This window comes from Hyla sarda, unplaced genomic scaffold, assembly GCF_029499605.1.
Source record: "Hyla sarda isolate aHylSar1 unplaced genomic scaffold, aHylSar1.hap1 scaffold_441, whole genome shotgun sequence".
NCBI classification, from domain to species: domain Eukaryota; kingdom Metazoa; phylum Chordata; class Amphibia; order Anura; family Hylidae; genus Hyla; species Hyla sarda.
The window spans coordinates 144,485-156,129 of record NW_026610455.1 but is presented as its reverse complement, the minus strand read 5'-3'; the positions used below and the strand labels follow the sequence as shown (position 1 = coordinate 156,129).

General features: G+C 46.9%; 1 protein-coding gene across 1 annotated transcript in view; it reads right to left on the bottom strand.

Moving 5' to 3' along the window:
• Positions 1-6,572: 6,572 nt before the first annotated feature.
• SMPD1 (sphingomyelin phosphodiesterase 1) overlaps positions 6,573-11,645 on the bottom strand; it is a 67,505-nt gene continuing 62,432 nt past the window's right edge. The window contains exon 6 of the mRNA XM_056553895.1: positions 6,573-10,019. Coding sequence (XP_056409870.1) covers positions 9,625-10,019 — 395 coding nt within the window. The 3' untranslated portion in view covers positions 6,573-9,624. The remainder of the gene's footprint in view (positions 10,020-11,645) is intronic.

Here is an 11,645-nt window from a genome sequence, read left to right as displayed (position 1 = left end):
CACTGTTATGGGGGATCTGTAGATGACACACTTATGGTGGACCTGTAGAGGACACTGTTTTGGGGGATTTGTAGATGACACTGTTATGAGGGATCTGTAGATGACAGAGTTATGGGGGATCTGTAGATTATACTGTAATAGGGGATTTTTAAATTACACTGTTATGGGGCACCTGTAGATTACACTGTTATGGGGATTTGTAGATGACACTGTTTTGGGGATCTGTAAATGACACAGTTATGGGGCATCTGTAGATTACACTGTTATGGAAGATCTGTAGAGGTCACTGTTCTGTGGGATCTGTAGAGGACACACTGTTATGGGGGATCTGTAGATGACACTGTTATGAAGGATCTGTAGCGGACACTGCTATGGGGGATGTGTAGATGACACTGTTATCGAGATCTGTAGATGACATTGTTATGGGGGATCTGTAGAGGACACTGTTATGGGGATCTGTAGAGGACACTGTTATGGGGATCTGTAGAGGACACTGTTATGGGGATCTGTAGATTACACTGTTATGGGGGATCTGTAGAGGAATTTGTTATGGGGGATCTGTAGATGACACTTATGTGGGATCTGTAGATGACACTGTTATGGGGAAACTGTAGAGGACACTGTTATGGGGGAATTGTAGAGGACACTGTTATGGGGGATCTGTAGATGACACTGTTATGGAGGATCTGTAGATGACATTGTTAAGGGGGATCTGTAGATGACACACTGTTATGGGGGATCTGTAAATGACACTGTTATGGGGGATCTGTGGATGACACTGTTATGGGGGATCTGTAGATTACACTGTTATGGAGGATCTGTAGATGACATTGTTAAGGGGGATCTGTAGATGACACACTGTTATAGGGGATCTGTAAATGACACTGTTATGGGGGATCTGTGGATGACACTGTTATGGGGGATCTGTAGAGGACACTGTTATGGGGGATCTGTAGATGACACACTGTTATGGGGGATCTGTAGATGACACTGTTATGGTGGATCTGTAGGTAACACACTGTTATGGGGGATCTGTAGATGACACTCTTATGGGGGATCTGTAGATGACACACTGTTATGGTGGACCTGTAGAGGACACTGTTTTGGGGGATCTGTAGAGGACACTGTTATGGGGGATCTGTAGGGGACACACTGTTATGGGGGATCTGTAGAGGACACTGTTATGAGGAATCTGTAGATGACACAGTTATGGGGGATCTGTAGATTATAGTGTAATAGGGGATTTGTAAATGACACTGTTATGGGGCATCTGTAGATTACACTGTTATGGGGATCTGTAGATGACACTGTTTTGGGGATCTGTAAATGACAGTGTTATGGGGCATCTGTAGATTACACTGTTATGGAGGATCTGTAGAGGTCACTGTTCTGTGGGATCTGTAGAGGACACACTGTTATGGGGGATCTGTAGATGAAACTGTTATGGGGGATCTGTAGATGACACTGTTATGGGGGATCTGTAGATGACACACTGTTATGGGGGATCTGTAGAGGACACTGCTATGGGGGATGTGTAGATGACACTGTTATGAGGATCTGTAGATGTCACTGTTATTGGGGATCTGTAGAGGACACTGTTATGGGGGATCTGTAGAGGACACTGTTATGGGGGATCTGTAGATGACACTTATGTGGGATCTGTAAATGACACTGTTATGGGGATCTATAGATGACACTGTTATGGGGGAACTGTAGAGGACACTGTTATGGGGGATCTGTAGATGACACTGTTATTGGGGATCTGTAGAGGACACTGTTATGGGGATCTGTAGAGTACCCACTGTTATGGGGGATCTGTAGGTGACACACTGTTATGGTGGATCTGTAGGTGACACACTGTTATGGGGGATCTGTAGATGACACTGTTATGGGGGATCTGTAGATGACACACTGTTATGGTGGACCTGTAGAGAACACTGTTATGGGGGATTTGTAGATGACACTGTTATGGGGGATCTGTAGATGACATTGTTATGGGGGATCTGTAGATGACACACTGTTATGGGGGATCTGCAGATGACATTGTTATGGGGGATCTGTAGATGACACTATTATGGGGGATCTGTAGATGACACTGTTATGGTGGATCTGTAGGTGACACACTGTTATGGGGGATCTGTAGATGACACTGTTATGGGGGATCTGTAGAGGACACTGTTATGGGGGATCTGTAGATGACACACTGTTATGGTGGACCTGTAGAGGACACTGTTTTGGGGGATCTGCAGAGGACTCTGTTATGGGGGATCTGTAGAGGACACACTGTTATGGGGATCTGTAGATGACACTGTTATGGTGGACCTGTAGAGGACACTGTTTTGGGGGATTTGTAGATGACACTGTTATGAGGGATCTGTAGATTACACTGTTATGGGGCATCTGTAGATTACACTGTTATGGGGATCTGTAAATGACACTGTTATGGGGCATCTGTAGATTACACTGTTTTGGGGATCTGTAAATGACACACTGTTATGGGGGATCTGTAGAGGACACTGTTATGGGGATCTGTAGAGGACACTGTTATGGGGGATCTGTAGATGACACTGTTATTGGGCATCTGTAGATTACACTGTTATGGAGGATCTGTAGAGGTCACTGTTCTGTGGGATCTGTAGATGACACTGTTATGGGGGCTCTGTAGATGACACTGTTATGGGGGATCTGTAGATGACACTGTTATGGGGGATCTGTAGAGGACACACTGTTATGGGGGATCTGTAGATGACACTGTTATGGAGGATCTGTAGAGGACACTGCTATGGGGGATTTGTAGATGACACTGTTATCGGGATCTGTAGATGACACTGTTATGGGGATCTGTAGAGGACACTGTTATGGGGGATCTGTAGAGGACACTGTTATGGGGGATCTGTAGATGACACTTATGTGGGAACTGTAAATGACACTGTTATGGGGGAACTGTAGAGGACACTGTTATGGGGGATCTGTAAATGACACTGTTATCGGGGATCTGTAGAGGACACTGTTATGGGGATCTGTAGAGTACACAGTTATGGGGGATCTGTAGATGACATTGTTATAGGGGATCTGTAGATGACACTGTTATGGGGGATCTGTAGATGACACTGTTATGGGGGATCTGTAGAGGACACTGTTATGGGAGATCTGTAGAGGACACTGTTATGGGGGATGTGTAGATGACACTTATGTGGGATCTGTAAATGACACTGTTATGGGGATCTATAGATGACACTGTTATCGGGGATCTGTAGAGGACACTTATGGGGATCTGTAGAGTACACACTGTTATGGGGGATCTGTAGATGACACTGTTATGGAGGATCTGTAGATGACATTGTTATGGGGGATCTGTAGATGACACACTTTTATGGGGGATCTGTAGATGACATTGTTATGGGGGATCTGTAGATGACACACTGTTATGGGGTATCTGTAGATGACACTGTTATGGGGGATCTGTGGATGACACTGTTATGGGGGATTTGTAGATGACATTGTTATGGGGGATCTGTAAATTACACACTGTTATGGGGGATCTGTAGATGAAACTGTTATGGGGGATATGTAGATGACACTGTTATGGGGGATCTGTAGATGACACTGTTATGGGGGATATGTGGATGAAATTGTTATGGGGGATCTGTAGATGACATTGTTATGGGGGATCTGTAGATTACACACTGTTATGGGGGATCTGTAGATGAAACTGTTATGGAGGATCTCTGGATGACACTATTCTGTGGGATCTGTAAAGGACACACTGTTATTGGGGATCTGTAGATGACACTGTTATGGGGGATCTGTAGAGGACACACTGTTATGGGGGATCTGTAGATGACACTGTTACGGATAATCTGTAGAGGACACTGCTATGGGGGATGTGTAGATGACACTGTTATGGGGATCTGTAGATGACACTGTTATGGGGATCTGTAGAGTACACACTGTTATGGGGGATCTGTAGATGACACTGTTATGGAGGATCTGTAGATGACATTGTTATGGGGGATCTGTAGATGACACACTGTTATGGGGGATCTGTAGATGACACTGTTATGGGGGATCTGTGGATGACACTGTTATGGGGGATCTGTGGATGACACTGTTATGGGGGATCTGTAGATGACACTGTTATGGAGGATCTGTAGAGGACACTGCTATGGGGGATTTGTAGATGACACTGTTATCGGGATCTGTAGATGACACTGTTATGGGGATCTGTAGAGGACACTGTTATGGGGGATCTGTAGAGGACACTGTTATGGGGGATCTGTAGATGACACTTATGTGGGAACTGTAAATGACACTGTTATGGGGGAACTGTAGAGGACACTGTTATGGGGGATCTGTAAATGACACTGTTATCGGGGATCTGTAGAGGACACTGTTATGGGGATCTGTAGAGTACACAGTTATGGGGGATCTGTAGATGACATTGTTATAGGGGATCTGTAGATGACACTGTTATGGGGGATCTGTAGATGACACTGTTATGGGGGATCTGTAGAGGACACTGTTATGGGGGATCTGTAGAGGACACTGTTATGGGGGATGTGTAGATGACACTTATGTGGGATCTGTAAATGACACTGTTATGGGGATCTATAGATGACACTGTTATCGGGGATCTGTAGAGGACACTTATGGGGATCTGTAGAGTACACACTGTTATGGGGGATCTGTAGATGACACTGTTATGGAGGATCTGTAGATGACATTGTTATGGGGGATCTGTAGATGACACACTTTTATGGGGGATCTGTAGATGACATTGTTATGGGGGATCTGTAGATGACACACTGTTATGGGGTATCTGTAGATGACACTGTTATGGGGGATCTGTGGATGACACTGTTATGGGAGATTTGTAGATGACATTGATATGGGGGATCTGTAAATTACACACTGTTATGGGGGATCTGTAGATGAAACTGTTATGGGGGATATGTAGATGACACTGTTATGGGGGATCTGTAGATGACACTGTTATGGGGGATATGTGGATGAAATTGTTATGGGGGATCTGTAGATGACATTGTTATGGGGGATCTGTAGATTACACACTGTTATGGGGGATCTGTAGATGAAACTGTTATGGAGGATCTCTGGATGACACTGTTCTGTGGGATCTGTAAAGGACACACTGTTATTGGGGATCTGTAGATGACACTGTTATGGGGGATCTGTAGAGGACACACTGTTATGGGGGATCTGTAGATGACACTGTTACGGATAATCTGTAGAGGACACTGCTATGGGGGATGTGTAGATGACACTGTTATGGGGATCTGTAGATGACACTGTTATGGGGATCTGTAGAGTACACACTGTTATGGGGGATCTGTAGATGACACTGTTATGGGGGATCTGTGGATGACACTGTTATGGGGGATCTGTGGATGACACTGTTATGGGGGATCTGTAGATGACATTGTTATGGGGGATCTGTAGATGACATTGTTATGAGGGATCTGTAGATGACACTGTTATGGGGGATCTGTAGATGACACTGTTATGGGGGATCTGTGGATGACATTGTTATGGGGGATCTGTAGATGACATTGTTATGGGGGATCTGTAGATGAAACTGTTATGGAGGATCTGTAGATGACACTGTTCTGTGGGATCTGTAGAGGACACACTGTTATGGGGGATCTGTAGATGACACTGTTATGGGGGATCTGTAGATGACACACTGTTATGGGGGATCTGTAGATGACATTGTTATGAGGGATATGTAGAAGACACTGTTATGGGGGATCTGTAGAGGACACACTGTTATGGGGGATCTGTAGAGGACACTGTTATGGAGGATCTGTAGATGACATTGTTATGGGGGATCTGTAGAGTACACACTGTTATGGAGGATCTGTAGATTACATTGTTATGGGGGATCTGTAGATGATACACTGTTATGTGGGATCTGTGGATGACACTGTTATGGAGGATCTGTAGATTACATTGTTATAGGGGATCTGTAGATGACACTTATGGGGATCTGTAGATGAAACTGTTATGGAGAATCTGTAGATGACACTGTTATGGGGGATCTGTAGACGACACTATTATAGAGGATCTGTAGATGACACTGTTATGGGGGATCTGTAGACGACATACTGTTATGGGGGATCTGTGGATGACACTTATTTTGGATCTGTGGATTACTCTATTATGGGGATCTGTATATTACTCTATTATGGGGTATCTGTAGATTATTATGGGGGATCTGTAGATTATTATGGGGGATCTGTAGATTAATCTATTATGGGGGATCTGTAGATTAATGTATTATGAGGGATCTGTAGATTAATCTATTGTGGGGGATTTGTAGATGACTCTGTGGGGTATCTGTAGATTACTGTATTATGGGGGATCTGTAGATTATTATGGGGGATCTGTAGATTAATGTATTATGGGGTTTGTGTAGATTACTCTATTATGGGGGATCTGTAGATGACACTGTTATGGGGGATCTGTAGATTATTCTTTCATGAGGGATTTGTAGATTATTATAGGGGATCTGTAGATTAATCTATTCAGGGGGATCTGTAGATTAATGTATTATGGGGGATCTGTAGATTAATCTATTGTGGGGGATCCTACACAACACACTCAGATATCTCAAATCTTTGTATATTTTTCATTCTTTCATTTCCTCTTTATTACATACAATCTGATTGTACAATCTTATTTGCTCTCTTCTCCGGGATCTTCAGTTTGGTTACAGTCTGGCCCTCAGTCTTCTCTGTTTAGTCGTAGTCTCTGTGGATTTCAGCAGTTGATGTTTTTTTCTGGGTCCTTTTGGCCTTGTTCCCTCGATCCTGCTGTGTGTGGGTCATGTGCCCTTCGTGCGGTGACCTGTTCGGTGTTGGAGTCTTGTAGACATTCAGGAATCAGGTTCCTCTTCTACTTCATTAAAAAAAGTGCAAATGTTTACACAGGGCGGGGGTGGGGTGGTTGCTGGGCGAAAGGTCAGTCTGTACAACATTTAGTGCTGGTCTGCTGGTGGTGGTGGGGGGGGGGGCTTACGAATGGTGGGTCAGGTCTGTAGAAGGTTTAGGACAGGTCTGGCGGGGGAGGATCAAGAATGGTGGGTCAGGTCTGTAGAAGGTTTAGGACAGGTCTGGTGGGGGAGGTCAGGAATGGTGGGTCAGGTCTGTAGAAGGTTTAGGACAGGTCACGTGGTGGGGGAGGATCAGGAATGGTGGATCAGGTCTGTAGAAGGTTTAGGACAGGTCTGGTGGGGGAGGTCAGGAATGGTGGGTCACGTCTGTAGAAGGTTTAGGACAGGTCTGCTGGTGGCGGGAAGATCAGGAATGGTGGATCTGGTCTGTAGAAGATTATGGACAGATCTGGTGGGGGGGAGATCAGGAATGGTGGGTCAGGTCTGTAGAAGGTTTAGGACAGGTCTGGTGGGGAGGATCAAGAATGGTGGGTCAGGTCTGTAGAAGGTTTAGGACAGGTCTGGTGGGGGAGGTCAGGAATGGTGGGTCAGGTCTGTAGAAGGTTTAGGACAGGTCACGTGGTGGGGGAGGATCAGGAATGGTGGATCAGGTCTGTAGAAGGTTTAGGACAGGTCTGGTGGGGGAGGTCAGGAATGGTGGGTCACGTCTGTAGAAGGTTTAGGACAGGTCTGCTGGTGGCGGGAAGATCAGGAATGGTGGATCTGGTCTGTAGAAGATTATGGACAGATCTGGTGGGGGGGAGATCAGGAATGGTGGGTCAGGTCTGTAGAAGGTTTAGGAAAGGTCTGGTGGGGAGGATAAGGAATGGTGGGTCAGGTCTGTAGACTGTTTAGGACAGGTCTGGTGGGGAGGATCAGGAATGGTGGGTCAGGTCTGTAGAAGGTTTAGGACAGGCCTGGTGGGGGGAGGATCAGGAATGGTGGGTCAGGTCTGTAGAAGGTTTAGGACAGGTCTGGTGGGGGAGGATCAGTACTGGTGGATCAGGACTGTAGAAGGCTTATGACAGGTCTGGTGGTGGTGGTGGTGGGAGGATCAGGAATGGTGGGTCAGGTCTGTAGAAGGTTAAGGACAGATCTGGTCGGGGGAAGATCAGGAATGGTGGATTAGGTCTGTAGAAGGTTTAGGACATGTCTGGTGGTGGTGGGGGGGGGGGGATCAGGAATGGTGGGTCAGGCCTGTAGAAGGTTTAGGACAGATCTGGTGGGGAGTATCAGGAATGGTGGGTCAGGTCTGTAGAAGGTTTAGGACTGGTCTGCTGGTGGGGGGGGGAGATCAGGAATGGTGGGTCAGGTCTGTAGAAGGTTTAGGACAGGTCTGGTGGGGGAAGGAATAGGAATGGTGGGTCAGGTCTGTAGAAGGTTTAGGACAGGTCTGGTGGGGAGGATAAGGAATGGTGGGTCAGGTCTGTAGAAGGTTAAGGACAGGTCTGGTGGGGGAGGATCAGTAATGGTGGATCAGGACTGTAGAAGGCTTAGGACAGGTCTGGTGGTGGTGGTGGGATCAGGAATGGTGGGTCAGGTCTGTAGAAGGTTTAGGACAGGTCTGTAGGGGGGAGGACCAGGAATGGTGGATCAGGTCTGTAGAAGGTTAAGGACAGTTCTGGTGGGGGAGGATCAGGAATGGTGGATCAGGACTGTAGAAGGCTTAGGACAGGTCTGGTGGTGGGGGTGGTAGTGGGATATCAGGAATGGTGAGTGAGGTGTGTAGAAGGTTTAGGACAGGTCTGTTGGGGGGAGGGACAGGAATGGTGAGTCAGGTTTGTAGAAGGTTTAGGACAGGTCTGCTGGTGGTGGTAGGGGGATCAGGAATGGTGGATCAGGTCTGTAGAAGGTTTAGGACAGGTCTGCTGGGGGAGGATCAGGAATGGTGGATCAGGTCTGTAGAAGATTTAGGACAGGCCTGGTGGGGAGGATCAGGAATGGTGGATCAGGTCTATAGAAGGTTTAGGACAGGTCTGGTGGTGGGGGGGGGGGGGGTCAGGAATGGTGGGTCAGGTCTGTAAAAGGTTTAGGACAGGTCTGCTGGTGGGGGAGGATCAGGTCTGTAGAAGCTTAAGGATTAGTGAAGAGAAGGTGACTTGTTGGGTTTAGGATCATGTGTGGTGGTGAGCAGGATGGAGTCAGTAGGTGGGTTGTGAGATGATGTGAGGGTCTGAGGTGGAGAGAATAAGATGTATAAAGTGGGGGTGGTGTATAAGGAGGGGACAGGACAGGAGGTTATTGGATGGAATCATCTGAAGTGTGTAAGGGGGGGGGGGCGCATAGTGTTAATTCACTGTAAACTTCAGGGCGTGACATGTGTGACCTTCAGGGTGTGACCTGTGAAGAGTCTGCGTGTCCGGTTCCTCAGGTCACACATGTTGTGTTAGGAGAAATCCTGAGATTCCCTGAGACACCTTGAGACTCCCTCACTGTGCCATTATTAATAGGAGCTCGGAGGATGTGTCCACAAAGGTCCAAATGGCCTGTAACCTCTTGAGATGTGCGGACCCCTCACTGTACTCCAGTCCTCAGTCACAGCCGGCTTCCAAGGGTCCATCTGTCTCCACATAGGACAATAACTTAATTCAGATGTTCTCCCTGGTTGGGCAGAGGCTTGGAGGACACATGGAGTCGGGGGCCTCTGATCTCTAAGATGCAGAACACATGTCTGTTCAGCAGAGAGATTTCCTTTTCTGGGCCGGTTTCCCATAGACATCCAGATCTTTACATAGTCTGAGGTCACTGGATCTCCCTGTACGCAGGGCACAGATGACACCAGTCTTACATGACTCCTGGCAGACTTCACCCACGTGGCCCTTGTGGTAGAGATACCAGAAGGTCTGGAACAGTTGGTCGTCCCGGAGGAACCTCTGCACCAGGTCCTCCCAGTCAGATGGATAGGCAGATTTCATCCCGTAGGTGCGGAGGGCGCTGTACAGGAGGATCCATTGAGGCTTCTCCTGCGGCTTCTTATTGGCTTCAGTCAGGTTTAGGATGTAGGTCTCGTGGTCCAATACCACGTGTGAGCTCTCTGGGTACTCCCCGTCCACCAGGTACACACGGAAGCCTGAAGACCAAGACAACATATGTGAGGGTCCAACACCAAGAGATAGAGAGGTTGACAGGGATGTAGGAAGGTGATAATATACTAAAATGAACGGTCACTTCTACAACCCCCGTAGTCTACACTCTACAAGAACTCTATAGAGGAACCACATAACCAAACAGAACCCCCCCCCCCCCCCCACGTAGTCTACACTGTACAAGAATGAGAACTCTACAGGGGAACCACATAACCAACCAGAACACTCTCTGTAGTCTACACTGTACAAGAATGTGAACTCTACATGGGAACCACATAACCAACCAGAACACCCCCTGTAGTCTACACTGTACAAGAACTCTATAGAGGAACCACATAACCAACCATAACACCCCACTGTAGTCTACACCGTACAAGAAGGAAAACTCTAAAGGGGAACCTAATAACCAACCAGAACACCCCCTGTAGTCTACACCGTACAAGAACGAGAATTCTATAGGGGTACCACATAACCAACCAGAACACCACCTGTAGTCTACACCCTACAAGAACGAGAACTCTATAGGGGGAGCCTCATAACCAACCAGAAACCCCCCCATAATCTACACCGTACAAGAACGAGAACTCTATAGGGGAACCTAATAACCAATCAGAACATCCCCCGTAGTCTACACTGTACGAGAATGAGAACTCTACATGGGAACCACATAACCAACCAGAACACCCCCTGTAGTCTACACTGTACAAGAACTCTATAGAGGAACCACATAACCAACCATAACACCCCACTGTAGTCTACACCGTACAAGAAGGAAAACTCTAAAGGGGAACCTAATAACCAACCAGAACACCCCCTGTAGTCTACACCGTACAAGAACGAGAACTCTATAGGGGTACCACATAACCAACCAGAACACCACCTGTAGTCTACACCCTACAAGAACGAGAACTCTATAGGGGGAGCCTCATAACCAACCAGAAACCCCCCCATAATCTACACCGTACAAGAACGAGAACTCTATAGGGGAACCTAATAACCAATCAGAACATCCCCCGTAGTCTACACTGTACGAGAATGAGAACTCTATAGGGAAACCTCACAACCAACCAGAACACCCCGTTATCTACACCATACAAGAACGGGAACTCTACAGGGGAACCTCATAACCAACCAGAACCCCCCCCCCCCCCCGTAGTCTACACCGTACAAGAACCAGAACACTATAGGGGAACCACATAACCAACCAGAACACTCTCTGTAGTCTACACTGTACAAGAACGTGAACTCTACAGGGGAACCTAATAACCAACCAGAACACCCCCTGCAGTCTACACTGTACAAGAACGAGAACTCTATACAGGAACCTCATAACCAACCAGAACACGCCCCTGTAGTCTACACCGTACAAGAAGGAGAACTCTAAAGGGGAACCATATAACCAACCAAAACACCCCCTGTAGTCTACACCGTACAAGAACGAGAACTCTATACAGGAACCTCATGACCAAGCAGAACACCCCTGTAGTCTACACCGTACAAGAATGAGAACTCTACAGGGGAACCTAATAACCAAACAGAACACCCCCTGTAGTCTACACCATACAAGAATAAGAACTCTATAGAGGAACCACATAACCAACCAGAACACC